The sequence below is a fragment of the Pollachius pollachius genome, assembly GCF_949987615.1.
Source record: "Pollachius pollachius genome assembly, chromosome: 14".
Classification (NCBI taxonomy): Eukaryota; Metazoa; Chordata; class Actinopteri; order Gadiformes; family Gadidae; genus Pollachius; species Pollachius pollachius.
Window position 1 is genome coordinate 6,901,330 of NC_136947.1, and position 26,680 is coordinate 6,928,009.

Here is a 26,680-nt window from a genome sequence, read left to right on the forward strand (position 1 = left end):
CTGCTGCCACACGAAACAAGATAAATACAAAAAAAAAACTTCTGTGACACTCCTCGACCTGGGATTGCCTGGCAGGCAATCAAACGCACAGACACAAACACACACCGACGCACCACAACACTGGCTAGACGGGCACCAAATCCATGTCTACAGTCTGTGTCTCGACAATAAAAAACACAAAGCCTGTGTGTCTCTGTGTGCTTTTAGATTATCCGAGGAGAGGAGCAGCATTGAAGCCATAGTATCCAGCAGTACAAATAACCTAGCAATACAAGTTCAACAAGTAACGATTCACACACACATGAGATCACCTGCCAGAGCACTAAAATGTCCCCGCAAAAAAAAAAAGAAGACACATGCCCAAACAAGAAAATATAATTTTTAGGAAACAACACACACGCACACCAGGCTATCCCATGCATGGCACAGAACGAGATACCGTCCCCGCTCTTTGCATCGCACGGATCTACCCCAACAGAGTGATGACTCACCGGGCGTCGTGGCGTCCGACGGCGGCCTCTCCTCAAGGACGGCGGCCTGGACAGGCGTTGGATCTGAGTGCGACGGGACAGAGAGTAATTCCGGTTCGGGGTCATTGTGCATGTCCGGAGGCGGCGGCGGCAGCGCCGGTGCCGAGGGCGCGGCGTCCGACGGGAGGTCCGTGTGCTTGTGGGCTAGTTGGGGGCCGCTCTCAGAGTTTATGTGCGTTGAGGCGGGCTGCGGGCTGGGCTCCGGGCCGACGTCCATGTCTGCAGCGGGAGGCCTGCAGCTGGAGCAGACGTAGTCCTCCCTGTGGTGGACGCCTGCCTGGCCTGAGTTCTGACGCTCACACTCCAGGTGTAGCCATCTGAGGAGACGGGAGGAGGGGTTTAGTGGAGGCGAGGTGGGACTTTCAATGTAGTTGCCCCGAGGGGGAAATAGCCGTTGGAATACGTCTTTCAGTGTATTTGTACCGTGACATACACGCCCACCAGGTGTACCATCAATACATCAATACCCCCATGAGAATCTGATTAAAGGAATATCTGGGAAACGTCCTACCCCAAAAGGGGTTATGAGGGACTAGTATACAGAGTGGCAGCATTGACTATGAACACTTTAATGTTAGGACTAGGGGTGTGCACGGGTACACGTGTAACAGGTTTTTAAATCATAACCGTTTAGAAAAAAAATCAGTAAACGAAAGTCGTAAAAAAAAAATTAAAAAATCACTGCGCCATTGTTTCAATGGGAATCGCGACGGTCCACAGTTTCAACATAGAGTTTACATATTTATAATTCGAAATTCGTCCCAGCCTTTATACCACAGATACTCTAGGGTCTATAGCATATAACCGCGTTTTCTGATTACAGTTTAATGTAACAGTAAGCTGACAACATCCTAATTAACAACGCAACTGCAAATTAACCACACAGAGATGGCAACCGGTCAAACAAATTTTCTTTTTGCGATCATTCTGCTCGCGCATCCGCCGTGTTGATAAACAAATAATCTCCCTATAGCGCGACTGCGGTCCACTTTAAAAAAAAATGTTTTTTTCATTAATTAATAAAAAAACGGTTAACCGTGTACACGAAAAAAAAGGGGTCGTGTAACCGTTGACAATTTTTTGCAACCGTTCACATCCCTAGTTAGGACGGTCATTACCTTTTACAGAGGTGACATGAAAGCAGGTCTTTGTGGTGCTCCGGGTCCAGGACGCAGGCGCACAGCGGGCAGCACAGGTTGGGGTCCTGATGCTGCACGCAGTTCTCACACAGCAGGCTGGTGTGGTGCCACTGGCCGCTGGTCCGCGTTCCACACTGCACACACACCCTGCAGTTCTGCATTGGGTGGGGGGGGTGGGGGGGGCGAAGAGCATGACATCATCACCTCACTCACACTGACCCAGCCAGAGACATTCAGGGACCACAGACTGCGCAAACAGCGTATTATTTAATAAGACATCATAAGGATGCAATATAAATAACCAAAACAATAATAATCATGATATGTATTATAAGAACAAGAAGTAGTGGAAGTCTAAGAGGTGTTACGCAGTCTGAGGAGTGTTATGCATCCCCAAGGTGGGTGTTGTTCTATTCAAAACGTGTGAGTACGTTAGAGTCAGCATTGTGGCCCAGCACAGCTGGGAGAAGGCTGAGAGCAGCAGCTAATCAGCAGCTGGCTCCCTATAGCCGGAGAGCTGCTCACGAAACACAATAAAAAAAAGAAAAGAAGGAAACACCATCCAGCCACAGTGGAGGGTTTTAACACTAAATCACCCTGGAAATAATTCCAGACAGAATGCGAACACGTGCAAGTCGTTAAGATTTCAAAACAGAAGGCCGGGAGTGGCTTATCACGAGTGGCTATCACTAGTTTATCCCGCCCCCCCCACACTGGCCGCATCTGTCACAGTGACATATTAACAGCCGTTTCCTCGTGCCCGGGGTCAACTTTAATAGGTCTGATTAAACCGTGCTGCAGACGTGCATCAGGACCTCGCTCGCTCGGCGGCTCCACCCATACACACTGTAAACAAAACAGATAAGGCATCTGACAAGCCGGCCGGCCGGCTGGCTGGCTGGCTGGCTGACTGACTGGGGGTGTGCGAGAGAGTGCGAGCGCCGAAATTGGAGCGATGAGTCATGTTTTTCTCTCTCTCTCGCTCTGTCTCACTCTCTCTCTCTCATTCATTTCCCGAGTCATGGAGACGGCGGCTGCCTTGTGAACGTGGCTGCCTGCAGGGTAAAGCTGGGATGGGGGGGTAGGGTAGGGTAGGGTGGACGAGGAGGGATGGACGGGGTGTGTGCTGGGGATAGGGCGCGCTTGAAGGAGAGGAAGGGGAGGAAGGAGGAGGAGGAGGAAGGGGAGAGGCGGTTTTGCACAGCAGAACAGAGGAGTGCAGAGAAACGAGTACGCCCATCCCCCAGCGCCACTATCAGCAGCTCGCCCCCTCAGCCCCCAGCACTGAGTCAAACAGAGACGTGTGGTGGTGGTGGTGGGTGTGTGTTCCACCACACCACCTGGTGCCTCTGCTACACGGGAGCGACCGCGGCTCTGTGGGTCCGGCCCGGCTGCTAATGCCACATTAACCAGCCCTCCTGTGGTGCCGGGGCCAGCCACCTGCGCTGCCAGAGGGACAGCGGAAGGGCGGGCTACAGTGGTGGACAGTATGCACGCAGTTCCTTCGCTAACGCCTTGCCTGTCTGGCGTATGTGCGCACCCCTCCACATCTCTCTCCTCTCTGGGAGTGTATGGACAGTAGAGCATCGTGGATGTTCTTATCCACATGCGACTGCTTCAATTATCATTTATTTAAATTAAAAAATGTATGAATAAAAAATAATATATTTTTCCAAAAATGGGTCTTGAAACAAAAGAGTTGTCTCATATTCGGGTCAACACGGTAATTATTATCACACACAAACTCACACACACACAACCCCCCCCCCGCCCCCCAACATCTTCGTCTTCACACGCACAACACTCAGACACGCTCGCGCATGCGCACATCCGGTATTATCTGGTTCATCGGCAGCCTTTAAAAGATATGCCAGGGTGAGTCACTTCTTAACCACAGGAAGCGTTCAAGTGATCAACTGGCAAAAGGTCATATTCGCATTGGCAATGGCTCTGTGACAGGCCTAAGAAAAGGTGAGTCTAATGAAGCATGCTTTTTTTTTTAACTTTTTCCGGCATTTTAACTGGGTTGCATAAAAAAGAAAATCAAAAAAAGGACACGGAAAATGGATCAGTAAGTCTAGGGAAAGAAAAACAAAAAACTAGAAAGAAACGTCAAACACATTCCAGTATGGTACCTTGCATCTCCAGCCGTTGGTGGGAAGAGAATCCATGGCAGGTTGTAGGCAGAAGGTGTGGTAGCCTTTGTCGCACATGTCACACACCAACATCTTGGTGTCCTCTCCAGGATTCCTGTACACAGAGCCAGAGACAACTAATGAGTTCTTCCCATTCCCCCTACTCTGGTACATGCAAAAGTACACACTCAAACACTGATTTTTCTAAAAGAGTGCGGTGCGAAAAAAATAAATATATATACATTTGAAATATTTGTGTCAGCTAGTAGGTTTGGAATAGTAAGCAGTGAACTCTGCAAAAGAATAACCAAAACACAAATTCGAAAAACAGCATCATGGTGGAAGATTCATGCATTATTGATAGCCCTAATTTGCTAGAGGAAAATGCATGTTTACAGTGGACAGTCATTATGTAAATAACCCGCAAATCCAATTATTTTACAGTGTGACATCATTTAGTATGATCTCAACCCCTTCATTAAATTCTTAGCCAATGGCAGTTCATACAGGATGTCAGAATATCAATGACGGTGGTGCCTGAATTTCATGGCGGGATTGCGTGCATTGTGCATCATTTAATCAAATCCCACAAATCTATCAAACACGATGCGGCAATGTTAATGAAGCGTTTCAGTGTATAGAACAAATGCGGCACCATTCAACTTGTTCAACGTCTAGCCATTCAAAATGCACTACAGAGAACCAACAGATAGCCATTTTCACCAGTAATCCCTGCCCATTTTGATGTGTATTTAGGGTGTACACGCTAATGTCCTCAAAGCCCACAAAGTGCATTAAAGTGATCTAAAGCGGGGAGCGGAAGGCTTACTCAGCGGTCCAAGCGATCCGGGCCTAGCAGAGCTACCTGCTGGAACCCGGATATCGCCCCGCTCCAACGCCGTTGTTTCAGGGTTTCAGTTTACACCGCTAGACTTGGACCACGGATCGTCCTCTTCGTTCACAGATCTCTTGGAAGTGCTGGGCTCTAACAGTTACTGTAGTTTGAGCAAAAGTGTTTTTGTTTGCCCTCTACGCTGTTGTGGTGTGCGAGCAAGGTTTTGACTCAACTCATCGTTCTCCCGAGACCTTGCTCGCACACTACAACAGTGGTTTACATTAGTAGACGGCTAATTGCCTTCACTTTATATGGCTTAAGTTCCACGCACTTCCTTGCCTACGAACCCTTGGATTCTGTGATCTCAGCGGTTATTTTCCCGCAGTGCCCGACAGGCGTGTGTGCGCACCCCTCCACATCTCTCTCCTCTCTGTGAGTGTAGAGTGACAGTAGATCATCCTGGATGTTCTTATCCACATGCAACATTATTTTTTTTATTTATTATTTAGTTTTTTGTTTTTTTCCAAAAATATTTTTCCAAAATTGAGTCTTGACCGCATTGACTCATATTCGAGTCAATGCGGTCTTGAACCAAATTATTATTTCCTCTTACACATGGTTAATAGCCTATATTCATGATATAGGCTGAATTAGTATTTGCTGTAGGCTAGATCTTCAGCCTAACTATATGATCTAAGAGCTATCATAGTGTATTTTGTTAGAAATTGCAATGTCATCCGTCAGGTATAATGCGTGACAAGTAATAATATCTGTTACTAGTTGGCTGTGCTTTATCAGACAATTTAGCTAGAATACAACAACTGTGAAATGAGCTGCTTGATTTGTATAATTGAAATCCGCCTTATGGGAAGCATTCCTTTTTCCTTTGAGAAAGGAAATTCAGGCACTGATCAATGAGTTGTCAAATGACAGTTAAATAAACAAATGACAAAAAGGCTGCATTGAGTGATGAACCACCATTAGACTATAATCGCATTTGCAGCAAGATTATAAACCAATACAAATTAAAGAAATCGGAAAATACAGTAACAGAAGTGCCTTGCAGGAGGCTGATGTAATCAGGTAAGTAAACATGCAATTACAACCTCACGCAAACGAGAGACTCCTTCACTCTGCAAGAATGCAAATTCTAAGCAAACGAACGGGTAAACACTTAAATGATGAACGTGACCGACAAATCTAATCTCCCAATGCCTATTTGGCCTTGTAGTTTCTACAAGGCTAATGTGTGCTAGCAGGCAAACTGAAGGCAGTGTTGCCAGCACTACCCACACGCTACACACATAAGGTCAAGAGTTAAAGCACCAGGCTCCGGGCTGCAACAGTTACACTGCACACTGCCCACAGAGGGGTAAACAAACCGACGTGGCTGCACGGTGCCTGGGAGAAAATTAGCAATATGAGAATAAAAAGAAAGAAAAGAAATTGGTTGCGGTGGTGCTGCCGGAGCAGGGCTATGACCCTTGGAGCAGTGGGAGGCGAGGGTTGGGGGTAAAGGTCGCCTCAAGTGGGCGTCACCCGTTGGGAATGACTCACTTGCACGTCTGGCAGACTTTGCATTCGGGGCACTGCCAGCCTGCCCTCCTCAATGGGGTCACGGCCATATCCAGGCACATGCCGTGGTAGTGCAGGCCGCAGCTGGTGCAGAAGAGCTGGTCCTGGAGGTCCCCGGGGCTGTCGCACAACACACAGTTCACCTCGTCCGCAACTACGCACAGGGACAGAGAGAGAGAGAGACATAGAGTGAGGGTGAGAATAAGAGAGACAAAGAGAAAGAGACACAGAGACAAGAGAGACGCGGAGAAAGAGAGAGCGACGGACAGAGAGAAATAGAGAGCGAGGGAAAGAGTGACAGAGAGGGACAGAGAGAGGGACAGAGACAGAGAGAGACAAAGAGAGAAGTCCTTAAGATGCAGGACCCCGGAAGCATAAGGGAGTGATGACACTTGACGTTTAAAAGCAAGATGACGATCTAACTACAGTTCTTTCCAAGTTTGGCTCCTTACATCTGTGGATGGCCAGTTGGACGTGGTCCGGACACAGTAGGGACAGGCTCCTGATGTCCTGATGAGTCCCAGCCGCCCCGGCACAGGGGTAATGGTAGAGTTGAGCACATCCTTCCGCACAGCACTTTATGGATGCTCCAAGGCGCTTACAGTATGCACAGTGCTGGTGAAGAGACGGGAGGACCTTTTTTTACATTCGGCTCAGATTAACAACATTTGCAGAAATGCACTTCGGCCACCATTTCTCAACCATAATTAAGACTGGAGCCGTAACCAATCAAACTCACATGACAGTGACGAATAAATACTTGACGAGTGAGTCGGGTTTGTCGATGCTTCATGGTCTGGTTTTAAGCTCCAAGTGAATCCATGTACCCCGCCTCCGCCCAACAGCCAAAGACAACACATTTAGCGGCTCCAGCTTGAGCTACCTTTCCTCTTTAGCCTCCCTTGGTGGTACAAGTGTAGGCTAACAGCCACTCCGGAGAAGGAGTGCTGATGCGTTTACAGGGCCGCTGGGGAGGCGTAGTGCGGAGCAGGGGGGTGCAAACACAATCAAGGGAGCTGAGGGCTACGCCTCCGCCAGCGGTGGCAGCCAAGCTGCCACGAGGGCTCTGCGCCATTGAGTGGCATGACCTTTTCCGTTTTACAGCTGAGAGATCCGACCTTTACCAAGACGCTTTGATCCATCCCGCCCCACTCTGCCTGCCTGTCGCAGACACCCTATCCCTGCTGTCCCTGGCACATTACCGACGGTGTCATCACTTATTAGTCCGCCGAGCGTGGCGCTCACATCGTAAACCCCCCACACCGGCTCACCTTTGTGCTCCCTGAGTCAATGGCTCTGGCCACGTTCTGCAGAGATTGTCCCTCGCCCTGGCAAACCCCCTCCGACCACAACCCGCAGCTCTGGTGGGCCCAGCACTGACCTGTGGGGCCAAGACGAGAGAATAGGGAGAATGTTGGTTGGGGGGGAGGGGGTCATCATTATTGGAACCATCCCTAGAAACAAAGCCCAACACCAGGTGAGGCACCAGAAGGGACAACAACAAGGTGTCTACAGTTCAGGGGAGGGGGGATGGAGAGCTCTCGTACCCGACGCAAAAAGAGATCGGACATCCGGGTTTTGGGGGAAGCCGACGTGAGACAGCTCGTCCCAGAAGCGGCTGGCCGGGTCTGTTCCTTCGTCGTGCCTCTCGGATCCACTGAAACCAGGAGCAGAGATGGAGCAGGGTCAATACAGGTGCGAGTAAGTTACTCAATCAATTAAAGGAGGGATCGTGCGTTGACTGCAGGAATGCACAAAATACCCAACAATTACGGAATTAATCCAAGCGAGTTCCCAAGTAAATCGATTTTTCGTACTTTTGTTTATTTTCGCACCAATGATAGTTTCTACTAATTTGCACGTCTACAGTCAGTTTGAATCTGTTTAAAACAGTCCATTTGCATTTCACCCGCACCAAAGCTCGGCTGGTCACCCAGATTGCTACCTGCTTTTTACTCGCAGGATACACTTTGTCTAATAATAAATCCATTTCAATTAAATCCAGTTGAATTGAGGTTATATCACTATTGTTTCGGGCAGGGTACTTTGTAATTGGCGGATTGTGTAGGAATATTGACCAAACCATAACCCTATAGAGTGTAGTTCCCGACGGCTTTCTTTGGAAGACCCGTTTCCTGGCACCTTCCATGTTATTAATACAGCACCACAGCAGCACTATGCTGCTTCACATTTCCCTTTCAGTTGTGATGTCCTGATGTTCCTAGCGGGCAGTTATTATTGTAAAACTTGTCTAATGCGTGGGAGACTTCCCTTACCCGGGCGAGTTAATAAACATTGGCCAAACAACCTATTTTCTACAGCCTCTCCACAACAATGCATGACTCCACACTATTTAAATGATCTCTCCTGCTCCAAAAGGTTGCCAAAATATATATCAACATAAAGTATATATATATAATATATAACGATTTTACATTACAATATTTTTGCAATCTCTTATAATAAGCTTGACGAGAACTCCTTCACTCGATTACATGTTTGCACCCCTGACAGTCAATTTTGTTTTGTTTTTTCACACAAAGATGAGAGGATGAAGACAGAAGGAATGAGCAGAGGGGAAGGCTGGAGAGCAGAGAAAGAGCTACAGGGTGGAGGGGGAAGAGGAGGAGGAGGAGGAGGAAGGACCCGTTGTATCTGGCGTGCATACAAGAGGTTGGCTGTTCGGTCTCATGAAATCTGCTGAAAAGGAAGTGGTTCGCCGAGTCCCTGGCCTGAACTGCTGAGCTACAGAGCATGCAGAAGATGTGGGGGGGGGGGGGGGTTAGTTAGCATAATAATAAAAAAAAAGCCCCCCAGTCTAATCAACAACCAAAGCACCAAAACCAAGTAACTGGGGTGTCTGGGAGGACGGTGGTAGTGCTGCAGGACAGAGCCCCTGGTGTAGTCATAGGTACCCCCCCTCCCCCCACCTCTATATCACCAATCACTTAATATCTTTCACGGAATCAAAACAAATCGCCTCAACGACAGAACCCCTGCCCACACCCTCAAACCCCCTGTTTTCCTCTTGACCAATCGGCGAGCGGCATTTTTAATGGGCTGGTTCTGGTCAAGCCAGTGCAAAGTCCCCGACACAACAACCCAATCTATGGCTGGGTTGTCAGGCTGCTCTCTGCCGCGCATTACGTCACGGGGGCCCAGGGGAGCCGCTCTGTTGGTTCCAAAGAAGCGAAACAAATTAGGCAGCTGTCCAGGGGAGTCCAGGGAGGGTCCTTTGTTGAGCCCCGTGTGCATGTTCACGCATGTACACACACACACACACCCCGTGACTGCCGCGGCCTGGCAGCCACAGTGGACACAAGATCCCCAATTTAGACCCCAAGTGCGATGCGTATGAATGGGATCCGCCAACTCAAGGCAACCTTTAAGCCCGTATGCTGGCTATGCCTACTTTCTACCTCAAAACGATGTACATAAACAAAGGAAACTGCATATAACATAATGAGGTTAATAAAAAAGAAAAACAAAGATGGAGTAGGGCTGCTCGATTATGGGAAAAATCATAATCACGATTATTTTGGTCAATATTGAAATCAGGATTAATCAAACAATTATTTTTGAGTTTGAAAACATGTGGTATTCATTCAGCATGTCTCTCCCAAAAAAAACTTTGTAGCTGAGAACTTTGAAATTTCGCCTTAAAGAAATGCACCAAATGGTCAGAAAGAATCCAATCTAAAAAACGGGCAGCTGCCCTTTGTATAAAAAACAAAAAAAACAACGAAAAACTCGATTATGTTAATTTTGTGATTGTTTGACGCTAAAATCGTAATCGCGATCCAAATTCGATGAATCGCCCAGCCCTACGATGGAGTGGTAGGCTATATCCCCTCAGCACTAACTTGAGAGACTTTCAATTTCAGTTAAATTTGACTCAACCACCCCCACCCTGCTAACCAATCCCCAGGCGCGGTCCAGCCCACACGGTGAGCCGGGCCAGGGTCATCCCGGTGAGGCGGCCAGCGTCTCTGATTTCACCCGCCTCATTAGGTGACTACAGGGGTACCCCTATCACAGGTGACTGCCCCGGCCCGGGGGTGGCGGGTGGCCAGAGGACCTTGGTGACGGTGTATGCGTTCAGCCGGGCCTCCACTTACTTCAGCTTGTCCCTCTGTCCTGAGGTGGCCTGGGGAGCCGGAGTACTGTTGTCGTGTTGGCTGGCGTCCCCCGCGGAGCTTTCTCCTCCTCCTTCTCCGCCTCCTCCTTCAGCTGCTGCTCCTCCTACCTCACCTCCTCCTTCTCCGTCTCTGCGGCTGTGGTTGGGGACGCAGAGCTCGGGCGCCACGCTGAACACTCGCAGATCCCCCTGACCCAGAAGGCTGCGGCCGCCACAGCAACAGAAGGCACAGAGACGTTCGCTGAAGCAAACGAGTGGGAAAGAGAGGGGGGGAGAGAGAGAGAGAGGGACAGAAGGGCGTGTTGAATAATACATAACCACTGTGACTTGTTACAGTGCCGTGCATGTCACCGCAAATTAAGGCCTCCTCCTCCTCCGCGCGATCGGATTGGCTGAGCGGCCGTACATGTATACATAATGCCCTGCCGCTTGCGTCTGAAACTGAGCACAAAGCGCTGCATGTGCTGCTATGCGGCTATCCGCTTTCCCCCCCCCTGTCAAATTCCGAGTGGTAAACAAGGCAAGCCGGTGCGGCGCCGGGCGCGTCAATCAGCCGGCCGGTCCGACCGCGTTTACTCTGAAGTGGGCAGGTGCGCGCGAGCGCAGCGGAGAGAAAGGCCGGAGAGCGGAGGGCATAAAGCAGGCAGTAAATATTTATCAGCTTTCTAAGGGAAGAGATGGCCCTGTTAATAAGATCCCTGGAGATGCTGCCAGCCAGCGTTCCATCAGCACCGTCAGGCCACCAGATTGATTACAACCTTTAACAGAGTGGCATCTGGGAAGCCACCGCCGCCATTGTCCTGACGACTGGCCTGGGCCATGCTTATGCATACAATTCTTAGATACTACTGTCGGGTGTCCGATGTACAAGTGAGTTACGGCGCCGTTTCGGTCGGTGCCCCTTGTGCTTGCCTGGACTAACGCGCACTGGGCTGTAGTACCCGTACTTCACCAGGGAAACAGGCGTATTGAAGGGTGCTGTGTGGGTATAGGTGGCGACCTTTGATTGGTTTTCAATTAGGGACCCGCATAAGATGGCGTTTCAGTATTCAAATATACGATAAACAAATATTTGGCTAAACGGATAACCAAATTGCTACTAACTACAAAAAATAAAAAAGCTGTAGGGCTCTCATAATGTAGCGCGTAGTTCGACCCTGATCTGGCCTTCACTAAACAAATATTGTCCTTATATTAGTCAAATAAATAAGGAAATCAAATTTATTCATTGAGAATTTTGTAAGGAAAAAAAATGAACGAAATCAATTGGCTAAATTGGCGCAGATGAAACAAACCATGCTTTTGACAACAATACGAACAGTATTCTTTAGGCACAAACAGAAATTAGATTCCAGCAAATGAAGGAAAAAACTGAAATTGGATTTGAGGAAATTAACTGAAGCACAACAGCAAAAAGTACTGGTGGGCTTGAATATCAACAGAACTCCACTTTTTGTGCATGGGCCTGCCTCGCATTACACATGATGCCCATATAGTAAAACAGAACAACATCAACAAAATGCATAACATAACCCCTACTGCATCATTAAAAAAAAATCAGCAAATATATATAACATGCTTTAACAGAAAGGCATTTTATGATTACAACTCCTCTTCATTGTTAACGTTAGTAGTGGGGTTTAAAATAACCTTGTTAGGGTATGCTTCACCATTATGGCTCCTTCACATCTAGGGCTCTTCCCTCAACCAAGTCGGATTAATTTTAATCTTGGATAAATGTACGTATACCTCACAAAATAGTATTTTTTCCATTTAGCAGCAAACAAAAAAAAAGCAGATCAACCCACAATGCATTTGTTTTTGGTTTGCTTCCTATAGTTGGGTTGGACCACATTCACACCGAAAGCAAACCAGACCAGAGTTCACTTTGAAGCGGACCACAGTTTTACAGCGGACAAGAGTCTGTTAGTTTGGTCCGCACCAGAGTATGAAAAAGTGTTCATCTTAGGTAAACTGTACAGTTCGTAAAAATGCTCCAGGGTTCGATTAAATAGGACTCAGCAGCAATGGTGGGACAGCACCTGAAGCCTAGGGCATTAGTTGATTGTTGACCGTGTGCGTCGCAGGAGGGAAGTCGTAGTTTATGCATTCAGTAAGCTAAGGGCTAACACATATTCAGGTACAAATCGCCAGGTATTGCACGTTCATGAAAAAGTTGAAATTATTTTTTTTAATGAATTAATTATAAATAATACATTTTCGTATTCAATGTTACTATTTAACCCATTGAAGTGAGTTAGGGGTAGCGGGAATGCCATACTATGCACTGTAAAAGCTCCACTATGCAACCAACACGGAGACAGGAATAACCCTGCAAACACACACATCAGATACAGCCTTTTCTTTTATAAAACAAGAAAAACAAATATATCATTCCCGTGGTTCAATGCAAGTTCAGTGCGTCTCCAACCTGCTTTTGAGTTCTCCACTGGCTGCGACAGATGGTCCTGCTGATTGGCCGGCCACAGGGCCCGCCACCATGGGGGACGAGGGCCTGTCCTCCTCTGGCCCCTCGCTGGTCACCAGCTCCACAGTCTCCGCCAGCTGGGCCTCCATCTCTGGAGGGAGGAAGCGAAACAAAAAAATAAAAAAAGGGGTTTCGAAAATATGTCGCCACAATGCAGTTGTGAGCAAAGTGGCGAGAATCCATTGTCTTTTTTGGGTGCTTTGTGGATGGATTCAAATGTCTGTGTGGTGCTTGCAGAGGCCTAACATCTACATGTTGTGTCTGTCTCCTGACAGACAGAAGCTGTGGTGGAGATAGGTTGACGGGGAACCAAGCCGTTTGCTCCAGGTCAGGAACATGGCATGGGTTAGAGAGAGGGGTGGTAAGAATACGAAGGCCATATGCTGAAGCACTGATTTCATTAGCATGATGGAAGCCAGGGGGGTATTGGGCAGAGTATCCCAAGCAATGGAGGGAGTAGAACATATGAGTAGAAAACAATAAGATATTGCCAAACAGTGCAAAATTTGTCTGGGATCTTGTGTTTCACGCTCATCATTTGAATTAATTATCCAACCAAAACGCAAATCATCCTGCGACTTTGGGACACACTGGCTGGCTAATCATTCCAGTGTGTTTGAAACGTAGACTAAAGCCAGCCAAAACAGATTAGGAAACAAAAACCTAATAAATCTTATCATGAAGGAATGCAAAAGAAAGATAACTTGTTTGCAAACAAGTGTGACAACTGGCCTCAGACTAACTCCGGTTGAGTTCTATATCTCTCAGTCTTCCCTCTTCCGCAGTACTCATTGTGAATTCCCATTCGGGCAAAAGCCTGGAGACAGAGAGAGCTGTAAGCGCCAGAGCTTTTGTAGACAAGGTCGAAAAATATGAAGATTAAGAAAAGAATAAGGTTGACGGGGGTGACCCGTTCTTTAGAAATGGAAGCCTGACAAAAGCTTTTTTTAGATCCCTTCCCCAAAAGAAATGCCAAGCAAGACTGCAAGGTAGACTCCACACACCGCAACAACAGTGGAGATCTATGGGAATGAGAGGCGTGGTCACATGATGCAATGTACACACGTAAAGAAGGTGGGAGCTGGGGGGAGGGGGGGAGGTACGTAAATGGGTCTAGGGAGAGTGATGGGTTTTTAAAAAGCTTTTAGAGGGCATTAGCCCTGGGCTCTTTCCCTCTGCACCTCCATGCCAATCTCAGAGCAGGCGGAAAGCAGCATCGCAAGAGGCAGAGCGAGAGACCGAGAAGCAGAGCGAGAGAGAGAGAGAGACCGAGAGGCAGCGCGAGAGAGAGAGAGAGAGAGACATAGAGGCAGAGCGAGATAGAGAGAGACCGAGAGGCAGAGCGAGAGACCGAGAGGCAGAGCGAGAGAGAGGCCGAGAGGCAGAGCGAGAGACCGAGAAGCAGAGCGAGAGAGAGAGAGACGAAGAGGCAGAGCGAGATATGGAGAGAGACCGAGAAGCAGAGCGAGAGAGAGAGACCGAGAGGCAGAGCGAGAGACCAAGAAGCAGACCGCGAAGCAGAGCGAGAGGCCGAGAAGCAGAGCGAGAGAGAGAGCGAGAGGCAGAGCGAGAAAGAGAGAGACCGAGAGGCAGGGCGAGAGACGAGAGGCAGAGAGAGTGAGAGTGGCAGAGAATGAGAGAGAGACAGAGGGGTAAAGAGAGAGAGAAAGAGGCAAGAGTGAAAGACAGACACATAGAGAACAAAAACTTGGAGGAAAAATGGAAAATAGACAAAAAAAAAAAATACACCCTCCAAAGCTTCACAGCTAAAACTAAACCCTTTCAATTATAGTCCAGAACTAGGAGCACTGGGTGCCAAAGAAGAGGCTCCCATCCACCCTACCCAGAGAGAGAGAGAGAGAGAGAGAGAGAGAGAGAGAGAGAGAGAGAGAGAGAGAGAGAGAGAGAGAGAGAGAGAGAGAGAGAGAGAGAGAGAGAGAGAGAGAGAGAGAGAGAGAGAGAGAGAGAGAGAGAGAGAGAGAGAGAGAGAGAGAGAGAGAGAGAGACTCCTCTCTCCTGCCCCTCCTGAAATACTGTACAGCATGACGCTGCCAGGTAGTGAGAGAGGGAGAGTGCACAGTTCAAGTTGTACATCACTCCCTAGCAGAAGGTCCAGGAGTTGGTTCGGAGGTTGGCTGGAGTGTGTGTGCGTGAGTATATATATATGGGAGCCTCACCCGTGTCCTGAGGACCTATGGACTCTGCTATCTCCGTCCCATCCATACTGTCCTCCTCATCCGCAGCAAACCTCCCTCTGGTGCGACCCCTATACAGAGAGGTAGAGACAGAGAGAGAGAGAGACAGAGAGATACAAAGAAATGGGGGTTAGTACACCAAATAAAAGAACGACAACGATATCAAATTAAAATGTGTTTTTATGTCATGAGAGAGATGAAAGAAAACAAGGGTTAGCGCCTCGGTTTGGCCTGGGGAGAAAGAAAGGGGGGGTCGGTGGGTGGGGGTCATAAATTAGTTAAATATAGTCACAGCTGTCACTGATTTTTAATGGATGCACTCAGGCCGCTGGGCAGAGAGGCGTGGAGGTGCAGAGAGGGTAGCGGTGGTGGGTGCATAATGCACACTTGGCATGGGGCACGTGCTGACAGATATTGCTGCTTTGACAAGTCTACGAGAAAGCTTGGGAATTAAAAACCCGACATCACGCCCCGGTACGGCTGCGCCTTATAACTCAACACAACAGAAGCAGGGATGTGGCTGCACCTAGTGTGGCGTGAGCCAGCGAATACTGCTAATTCATTACACCATATTTCTGGTTGTGCGTGTGTGAGAACGAACACACACACACACACACACACACACTTTATCTCCAATACAAAGCAATATAGCAAACATCCCCACGCAAGCCTCCTCTCTTTGCATCCCAAGTGGAATGGAGAGTCATTACTGGCTTATTGAGGCACAAGTGCTAAACATGTGCTCGCCGAATGTTAAACCAGAACACAGGCCCAGGGTAATAAGCGTGACCAACTGATTTAAGACGTCATTAACGAACCTGCAATCAGGAAGGCGAACGGCTGCCAATACTTGATCATTGAGCTAGTTTACTCATGAGGTATCGTGTGGAGCTCATCGCATTGCAAGGAATCCTCAAACCAATCACGTGACGATTCAAGTTATACGAGTGCTATTTCATTTAGATTTACACTTCAGATAAACAGATTTGCAATCTTTTTGGGGAAATCCATGTGTTTCATCTTCCATACTAGCTTCAGAATGTGGACCTTATGTGCTACATATTATGTTCTGTGCTGAAACATTTATAATGGTAGCAATAAATGTCAAATCTTTGGGAATAAATTCATCCACATCCACTTGATCATTGAAGGTACAATGTGATGTAACATACGAAAATACACAAGGATGAAATAGATGGCCTCACCTTCCTCCCCTTTAAGAGGAGTTAGAGCTTTCCAATGATTCCCCCCATTTGTTTTAACAGGCCGTTAAGATGATAACCATGACTTATGCTTTGGCCTGAATCCAAATCCCCCAAAAATAGTAAATCAGGAGGATGATAAATCTAGCCTGGGTCAATTCATTTGACACCACTGCTGCGCACATTCCATCCATTCTAAATTTTTTCAAAAAGAATTTGCTTTGTCAAGAAGCAGTATTTTAATGTGTTATTCTTTTTATTTTTTAAAATAAGTCATATATCCCCTTTTCTGTGTGCCAATCATGAGTCAAAATGTCAACATCGAAAAGACCTTGTCAAGAGCACAATTCACAACACAGAACCAACAATCATTGAGGGGGTAGGGGAATCAAAATCATCCAAATATAGTAAGGCCATGAATAAAAGTCACGTGAAGAGTACCATTGCTTTACACTCCATTTGTTCAGACTTGCCAGAAAAATGTCTAGGTTTGTTCCTGAAAAATTACAACTAGAGCCTAGGGTGGACAGAGACCCAACAAGCATGAGATCGCCACATCACAGCTGCCCTTCGGCATCTTGGCTGACGAGAACGAGTATTTCCACTTTTTAGATCCCAGCAGTTCGAGCCCTAAAGGCTGAGCTGGGATCTACTGAAATTGCCTGCCTTTCTGATCACACTGTGCTGCAATATCCACAGCCGTCACCTATGATCTTTAGCCCCTGATGAAGGTCAACAGATTCACTCCCCTTTTGTATGGTTCAAGGTTTTTTTTCTTTTATTTACATAACTAAAAATGCCACGTCAGCCCATGTAACAAGAACGTCTACAGGGGCATTGCCTGTACGCATGCCCCTCCCTCACGCGTTGGAAAGATCCGTCAGTGTCAGCACCCTTCCAATAAGAGAGCTCCGTTAACCCGATCTTGGAAAGTGCCATGTGGAGAGGATAATTGCCATGGCTACAAATTAAACAGCAAAAGCCATTGTGGGGCATGCTAGGTGGGTAGGGGGAAGCATTGCGTAAATAAGAGCAGCATGTCTCAAGGGGTAAGCCAGAGGATGCGTGGGGTGGGAAATGAGGGGGTGGGTTGGGGTAATTTTCACTGCCACTGAAGAGAAAAAAAAAAATCACAATCGGACGGCTGCCAAATCCGCCCCTCCCTCTAAATGACTTCCACTTCCAGATAAAGAAGAAACCCAAGAACCTCAAATGATGGCAGGAACACAACTGCATTGTGGGGTCTTAATTAAACGGCAGGCTTTAATCAAACAAGTTCCTAATTGAATTGGAAACTGAATCTGCTTTGAAAATCAAGTACACTAAAAGAAAAGCCTATCCTATAATTATATGATCCTCCGATTAATAAGGACAGCAAAGGGGATAGGGAACTAACAGTACGGGTATAAAAACAAAGGGGGGCTTTCAGGATACAGAAAAACAGAAGGTAAACAATGACGTCATCATGGTAAACAAGAGAGACTAATCACTCACAATTTGAGTAAATTGTTTGCGATTGGATTACCATCTTCTACACATTTTTTTTTAATCTGGCGTTTCGGTTGTTTGTTGGCATCTCCATCAGACACAATGGTTCTCAGTTCAATGGTTCAGTGCCTAACTGACCCAAATACCTTGTAACCGTGCCTCTACAAAGCAAGCTATCCCAAAACATGGGCATTTATTGTCTACACGCGTTCAGCATAACTGAATAAACACGTTTTGTGAAAAACTTTAGGAAAACTCCTAGCAGGTAATCAACATTTCAACGGTTGAAAACACTGTTTATGATTGTTGTGTTAAGCATGCAGTACATACCTCCACTATTATCAACATGCAACACAAAAATTGTGGTGATTGGCTCACCAGGACCCAGGCTGTTGCCATGACATTTAAACAAATACCATAGTTGGGGTCTGGGTACTTTTTACAGTAAACAATGAAGAGTGTTCCCTCCAACCATAACCAATTAAACTCAAAACTACCCAATCACATTCCTCCTGCATTTGGTACTGCCATTATTTTCTACAAATGAAGCACACGACTGACGCAAGATGGGCGTTGGACCTCGTTTCATGCTGTTCTTAAGACAACGGCATAGAGGGAAGGATTTAAGAAAGACAGCCATCGATGTGGGCTTGCATGAGGATCACTGTCATTACCACCATGACACACCAGGCAAAAGGAAACACAGGATGTTTTAAACATTTTTGCTTTTTTCCATTATATAATCGAGACATGAATTGGACAAAAACATGCTACTGTATTCCACTAGTATACGATGCCGTGTAGATGGAGAACTCCAGTGCCAACAGCGAGAGAATATTGATCATTCATCATGAAAGTCACATGACGTTTCGAATAGCTAGGTATAACCATGAACATTACAGATGTACATGGGGGGAGAAGTTAATCAGCTACACCTACTGCTTTGAACTCACACAGACAATGGTGCGGTACTTCATAACATATTCTACTCCACCATTTCAATTGTAGCATTTTAACCTCCTCATCAAATAGCTTGCACGTGCCATAAGCACAAAATAATATTTTAATAGATGGATTAATGAGCTGAACAATCTTTATGGTTATGAACCAAAATTATCAGAACACTGATGAAGAACACTTAATGTTTTGTGATAAAGCCTCAACGTCCAGTCCAACCCCCATAGCCTGCGCAACTTATCCCCCACAATCCCCACCACAGAGGGAGAGCTACAGAAAAAAAAGGGTGAAAATAATGCTGGGGCAAGTAGTTCCAGCTCTGAAGGAAGCAGAGGCGAAAACCTGAACTGGAGTAAATCTTTCTGGAATGGATTGCACAGCAGATGGAGAGTGGGCAAAACAAGTGAACTGTGACAATAAGGTCTACCGGAGCACAGAATTTGAGGCATGCTTGGGAGTAGTATCCAGTGTTTTAAAAATTCAAAGTTTAACGATAACCTTTTTTACAACAAATCTCTGAGATTTTAAGGAGAGCATTTGGCCATGCACACACAATGTATCTGCGTGTGTTTCAATAATGGATAGGAGAATAGTGCAGTTTGCTGTGACTCGTTAATGTCCTTTCCATGCAGCTGGGTGAGCCACCATCCATTGTTCTGGTGACCAATGTCTAAAACGACTGGGTGTCATGTTCTACACAGGCCAACTGCATATGGCCAACTGCATGGCTAAAATAGGGCTTAAAAATCGGATAGCATCATGAAATTTTTGTTGGCGATCCTCTGCCTTATTGAGAGGACTCAAGAGAGTTGAACTACTGCATAATCCTAAAATCCACATGAATATACCTTAACCTGGAATAATGAAAACTTTTTTTTGCCACGTCTCGCATAAGAAACAAGGGGGCAGTGTTAAAAACGTTCTATCATAATGACACATCCTTTCACAATGAATTATTAAACAATTAACAAAAAAGCATTATTAGCTTAGGCGAAAACTACAATGGCGGTGGCCTCTGTGACGTTTCAATGTACAAGCCCTAATAATTCTGATCAGTGTAGATGTGGCATGAACAGCGATGATTATAGAATGGCAGTTTTTTCTGTTGGGCCTTCTGGACAAGTTAACTACCTAATTCCACCAACGTAAACATTTGTAGTGGACAACATAATAAGCCCAATCATACACTGGTGCTTGGTTCTTCTTTAACGAAGAGATTCACATAACAGTTACAATAACAACATCATAATCAAGATCCATCAGATTATTATATTATAATACTAGTTTAGTCCTCAATCCTTTGAATGGATAGGTGCCTAAATATCAGATGACTGCAATGGTGAGCCAAAACATTTAATGAGCACATTAAAATAAATCAAGGGACGGCAAGGCCCTGGGTCAGTCTCAGGTTAGAGTATTAACGTGGATGCTAAGAGATTAAACCATCCCTTGAGAAATGGGCATTTTGATTGATTGAGGACAGGGTAAGGAGAGATTTAAGAGCCATGAGGGCACTGCATTACATAGCAACTCTAACCTGTATTATGGTTTGCTGGGAATGTAAATAAGAGGCAATGAACTACATCCAAACGCAAAAGTTAGCCCAGTTTTTTAGGCATTCATAGCCCAACAATAATTGTAGGATTTCTCTGAGCAATCTTGCAGTATTAAGTAAACCTCCCAGCACAACAGTTTTCGCGAGATATACCATTTTGCAGCAACCATGGAAAAGCATTGTAGGTGAGGTTGCAGCAGAGAAATTCTCCTGAATAAACAACATACATATACAAACGCCACTTGCCGTTAAGAATAAAGTGTCAATGTAGGGCAACAACTAATTACCATTTGATAGCCAATATTTATGAAGGCAGACACCTGCGCACTCGCCCAATCACAATGCTGTCCATCAAGTTTCAAATACAAAGCAGACAATTAGTTCCCCAAGATCCAAAGAATTATCATAATGGAGATTAATAAACCAATGATTTTTGATTAATAACAATGTTGAAATTGATCAATCTTCAAGAAAGACTTCCAACGTACGTATACAGATCGCCATTGACTTCTCATTAAAAAGGTCAACACATTTTATGAGGAGCCGACGTCGTCCACTAATCTTGTCAGCCTAGCGCGCCCACTCTTTCCCTGCCATCAAACCGAGGATTCCTGCTAATTTTGAGCCACTCATGGCCAACCTTAATTCAGATGCACTCTTCCATTCACAGGTTAATCCCCTACTAAATGGAAAAAAGTGGCTCCCCCTACTCTGACGGCCAACAGTTGACGTAGAATCAACCAAAGAAAATGCACAACACAGACACTCCTCTTTTCTGTTACATCTATTCCCAAGTATATGTATGCAAGCTGTGGCTAAGTGTCATGACATGAGTGACCGTTTTGCAAACATACTTCTTCCTGGTCTTGGATGTGGATAAGGGTGGTGTCGGCAGGAGAGTGCCAGCAGCAGCATCCTTGCGCGGCCTGCCACGGGGACGCTTGTCTGCGTGGGCAGGACTTCCTGTGGATGTGGCCCCTCCACGGCTTGACGTCGGTGAGGGTCCTTGGTCAGAGGGGTCCACAGTCTTATCCTCTGATGACATTCTGAACCGAAGCGGGAAGGACAAACAAACAGTCTGCGTCTTACCGAGGGGAACCAACTGGCCCACTGAAGAATTGGAGCTACAGAATTCACACTCAAGTGTTCTAGGGTTAAAAATGCAGCCATTGCCACCTATTTTTTGGAACAATAACGAAATAAAGGGCAGAGATAGTAAATCTTGAATAAAGACTATGACATACAGACCTAAGCCAAATGAAAAAAAAAAAGGATCATTTCATATTGGCCTAGTTAAGTCATCTTCTAAAGTAATGATTAACATGTATATATGCTTAAATGTTACAAATGTTTGGCCTGTGGTCTCAATTTGGTTAATCTGACACTTGTGTTGCGAATGAGAGCTGTTAGTTTTGAAGTGGTAATGCATTCTTCAGGTCTATTTTTGTGAATAAAAAGGGCTATATTACTCTGTATGTAGCCTATTTATGTTCAGCTTTTTGTATTGTGTATTGTGCAATGGAAGGGGGCTAGCAAATGGCGTTTGTTGCATAATTTAACTAAATGGACCCAAAATTAAATTAATCATTTTATTGCCAGCCAATGGTCCTGCATGACTAAAAATAACATGGAGCCTTTAAATTACAGAACCAAATAATCAGTATCTTTTGCATTCATACATTTTAAATAAATCCTAATGAGTTTGGAAAATGGCAGAGAGCTTGGCAAGTTCTGACCAATAGCGTTGTTTGCTGAGGCACCAGAAGTACCCTTGGGTTTCAGCCTGGCCTTCGTCAAATGAAACCATGTGGACTTGGATCAACTTTAGTTAAATGAAGTCATTATTTTTGCCAATAGAGGTATATCAGTTACAGAAAGTTGCTGCCAGTCGAATAAGGGAAAACAAGTGGATCAGAAAAAACCTGATGAAATGTCTGCTTCAAAGATCAATACCTGTGGTCTACCACGTTTACATGTCATAAATGAATCATGTCCTCAAACTGTAATTACCATGTCAGTATATGGCCCCTTTGTTTTGGCGAAATTATTTGCTTAAATTAAAAGATTGAAAGATGTTGCTACGTGTGCCGTGGCCAACCAAATGCCACGCTATGATAAAGACATATTCATGAAGAGAATCATGTATGAATCCTTCTTTGTCTTTGTTACTTGTCATTTTAACCATATTAGTCGTTTGATGGACAGCAGCATCCTCGTCACAAAGTTGTGGGCTTCCATTCATAAACATGATACTCTCTCAACTCAAGGGGTGGGTGTACAAAGACAACATTTGTTGACGTTTACTTCTAGGTCACAATAAATATGTATATCGCAAATACATGACATGGGCAGCCAATAAGTATTTCACATGGCCTGCCTTCTCAGATTGAAAGCTTGGAGATGTGTACGTGCTTTGTGTGTGCATTTCTATTAAGCAATAAACAATAGCTACTGGTGGTGGCTCAACCCCTACTAGAGGTAAAAACTGAGGACTGTCCTAAATGTCGCTAACCGTTAAGAGGCTCAGTAATGGTATATTTTGCTTTAAATCATTTGAAAACAACTGGTAGGGAACCACACTGCCATGACAAGGAGGTTAAAATTTCAACAACTGCTAACGTTAGCTTTTGTTACTCAAGCTTGAGCACAAAGCAATTGCATGCTCCAACGTAGCTAGCGTTAGCTAGCCTGTTGTTCACAACTAAGGTCTTATTTGCCCAAACGACCAAGGCGAAGCGCAAGTGAGGACTTCTGTAGGACTGTACACAAACGAGCATAAAAGCACAACCACACGACTTACTCAGAAGGGGATTAAAGCATCAGCCCTGAACCCCAGCAGCAAACCTGGCAACTTTGGAAGTGGTTCGGATAGCAAACAGGTTAGCTAACATTGTAGTGAGTTGGATAACTAAGCCATCCAGTACGCCAGAAGAACCCCGTTCATCCTTTGGTATTTAGTGTTACACCACCACCGATACGCACACCGATAACCCATGTGAACGGATACATACACAAACAACAGGAGCCCACCCGACGCGACTGTGTCCAAGAAGATGACAAAAGCATAACATTTGGCCCCCACACAAACATACGGACGGGCCCCGTCTACTTGCTGAAACGTAACTGTTCTGCATGGAGTCTAACGCTGCATCCTCTAGGAAAAGTAAATAGCGTCCAACTCCACCGCGAATCGTCTCGTTTAACCTATACTCGTCGTCCACGAACGCATTCGTTGGGTGGACATGCTGTGCTGCGAGTGACACCTCCACGGACCCCAGCCACAGTGGTGTTGTGCACGGAGAGGGGGGTGTCGCGTTGGGAGAGTCGCGATCACGAAAACCAAGGCGGCGACGAACACCTCCAGCAGTAGCCTGGACCTACAAAACGTTAGCCAGGCTTCCACCCAAACCCCCCCAACACCACACACAAACACCACCCACCCCATCCCCCCAAAGCATAGCTTATCACAAAATACCACAGTGCCGACAAGAAATCTTACCTTCCGACCCTATGAGTAGCGAATTATTTTCTTCATGTCCAAAATACTGGAGGGGGTAGAGAACGTCACACTTTGGATCACTTAGCCAGCTAGCCGGCTAACTGAGCTAGCTAGCCTCTCTCCAGTGAAGGAACACCGCAGTTCTCAAAAATGCATATCGCATAATACGGTAATCCAATGTCGTGGCGTTGGTCCTAACTTCGCCCATTTGACGGACGGTCGGATGGGGTAAATCCAGCGGAAACCTGCCTCATCCGCGCACGCATTTGATGGATCACTTTCCTTTCTCCGGTGACAGCTGTCGTCGCACGAGCGGTGGTTAAAACCCCAGTTTTGGGGGATCGCGTTGGTCGGCGTTATCGTTGTTTCACCATGGACGAGTGCTGATGCGGACGCAGCCTCCGAATACACACGACACGGAGCGTTCTCCGGAGGTCTAAAGGGTGTTATTTGACGTGGAGCCAGTGCTGAGGAGATGCTGGGGTGGCTGCGAGCTGGGGTCTCGAGCGCTCTGTGGCCGACCGCTTCTGTTTTCCTCAGCTGCGCGAGCGAGCGGCGGCTACTTCAGACTCCGCAGCCAGCCTGCTGCCACGCAGCAATGAATGCCACCAGAAAATTGAGGAGAACCACACATCTGCATGCTTTGGTCAATGCCCGCCGTTCCGAGAATAGTCACGAGGAGCAGAATTGGGTGAAACGTGAAAAATTAAGTTGAAGAAAACGAATCGGTATACTCTCTGACGGTGGCCATGGCTATCGTTAAGTGGCACCGAAGCACACCCCGATGAGTTCCTGAAAATATAGACCCGACTTCCCGGATAAAAGTGCTACGTGGTTCTTGAGGGATATTTGTTTTTTGAAAAATATATAGACCGCTATTATCATAGATGATGATAATGATGAAAAAATAAGACAAGGACTGAAGGGCAACACATTTAGCAATTTCTTCAAAATACTCTATGACCCTGCGGAGGAATATTGGCATTTAGTAAATAAAATAATGGTCAGGGAAAGCTCAAAACCCCGGCTTTTGCAGTAAAACTGGACCGGAGCCACTGTCATGTTTCTAAACCATCCAAACGCTCGCCAGCCATCACCCATCTCTTGTTCTTCAAAAGCAATATTCTCTTCTCTAAACCTCCTCCATGTCTATTCTAAACACGTGTGTGCGCGCGCGACCACACACTCAGTCTCACTCACTCACACACACACACACACACACACACACACACACACACACACACACACACACACACACACACACACACACACACAAACACATACATACATACATACATACATACATACATACATACATACATACATACAAACAAAAGCGCACGCGCACACGAACACACGTACACGCACGCACGCGCGCGATGAAGAGAGAATGAGTGTGCGAAAAAGAGAGTGAGAGAGAGAGAGCGAGAGAGAGAGAGAGAGAGAGAGAGAGAGAGAGAGAGAGAGAGAGAGAGAGAGGCGTAGAAAGACACGGTTAACCAGGCTATTGGCATTCTGTGCATGGAGGGGTTAAACTTGGTCGAGTCCAGGGGGTCGGATTGAAGTTGCCATCAGGTCTGCCCGTGAGTCACAGGTTACCGGTTCTCCCGTTTCCACCGCTGAAGGTTTGCTTTACACTCTCACCACTTACTGGGTTAATATCGAAGCACCAGAAAATGCTCCTAACGGCGCACGTCCTCGAAAGGAAGGTAAATTGTATTTTCCCTATAATATGAGCGCCCTCTACTGGCTCTGGGTGTCAAAGACAACTGTTTCTCAACATTTATAACATGTTTTCATCATTTTGTTGTTGTTGTTGTTGTTGTTGTTGATGTTGTTGTTGTTGTTGTTGTTGTTGTTGTTGTTGTTGTTGTTGTTGTTGTTGTTGCTGCTGTTGCTGCTGTTGTGGCTATGTAAATATCTTCTTCATATTCCCAGAGAGTCTTAGTTGTTGTGGTAATAAATGTGGTAATGAACAACTAAGTGGTAATGATGGTGCGTTATAATTTGTTGTATTTATTTAGTTCAAACTATGCTATGCTGAAGCACCATATTCCTCAGTAAAGATTATGCGACAAGAGATTTGTAATTTTGGAGTCTGCTTATGAAAAAACGGGAGAAATGTTTATAAATATATTTGGTAACCAGATCACTGTATTCCCTCTTCATATAATCTCTAATTTCCAAATCCTGAACCTGCTGGATGATTACACAACCTTTGTCCCTGTTAGGAGGGGTGTCCCCTTACCACCTGTTGCCCAGGTGTTACAGCCTAAAATTTTACCTGGTATTAGCTGGTATTCATTTACACTACTAATCGCTATTACCCTAATTAGCTTCCCACGTATACTGTGTCGCTTTTTTTGGGACTAATACCCCTGTTATTCAAAATACGTCATTATCTCTAAATGTTTAATGTGAGGCCTATTGAGGTAAAATGTCATTTTATTAATATAGTATTACGTGTATAACATAGTTTACATTTTCATAGAAGATTACCCTATCCAATGTATCAATACAAAGAAGTCTAGGCATATTTCTCTAGGTGTATTTTGTTTTTGATTATGCAAAATCTTAACTCAAACGTTGAAGGTTTATATAGGTTCAACAACTGCTTTGAGTTATGATACACACAGCATTTTCTTTCTTGAAAACAGATAACGCTTGTATTGCCCAATAGAAAAAAATATTCTTTATTATTCTTTCGGGATCCTTGTTATTAACAGACTACTACCTTACTGATCAGTCGGGAAAACAACAGAACAAATTGAAACAAAAGTACCTTTTTCCTAATACAGCAGAGGGCAGTGTTACTCTATGCATTGGGCAGCAATCTGCCTTGTATCCTAAATGCATGGCTTCCTTCCAAATTAGATACACTGAGGGTCCTTTCGTCTACCTAGTGTTTGTTCTGGTCCTATAATGGGAATCCTTCTCAAGTGTC

At 45.8% G+C, this 26,680-nt stretch overlaps 1 protein-coding gene across 9 annotated transcripts in view; it reads right to left on the reverse strand.

Moving 5' to 3' along the window:
• Positions 1–24,489, reverse strand: part of kmt2cb (lysine (K)-specific methyltransferase 2Cb) — a 74,650-nt gene extending 50,161 nt beyond the window's left edge. For 8 of the 9 annotated variants that reach the window (XM_079751626.1, XM_079751622.1, XM_079751628.1 and 5 more), the window contains exons 1-12: positions 23,737–24,489; positions 21,092–21,283; positions 15,018–15,106; positions 12,784–12,931; positions 10,333–10,593; positions 7,762–7,871; positions 7,486–7,595; positions 6,667–6,829; positions 6,197–6,368; positions 3,805–3,919; positions 1,649–1,824; positions 492–847 (exon numbers count right to left, since the gene is read on the reverse strand). In XM_079751626.1, coding sequence (XP_079607752.1) covers positions 492–847; positions 1,649–1,824; positions 3,805–3,919; positions 6,197–6,368; positions 6,667–6,829; positions 7,486–7,595; positions 7,762–7,871; positions 10,333–10,593; positions 12,784–12,931; positions 15,018–15,106; positions 21,092–21,282 — 1,891 coding nt within the window. In that variant the 5' untranslated portion in view covers position 21,283; positions 23,737–24,489. The remainder of the gene's footprint in view (positions 1–491; positions 848–1,648; positions 1,825–3,804; positions 3,920–6,196; positions 6,369–6,666; positions 6,830–7,485; positions 7,596–7,761; positions 7,872–10,332; positions 10,594–12,783; positions 12,932–15,017; positions 15,107–21,091; positions 21,284–23,736) is intronic. The other variant, XM_079751629.1, reaches the window with a different exon arrangement.
• Positions 24,490–26,680: the final 2,191 nt, after the last annotated feature.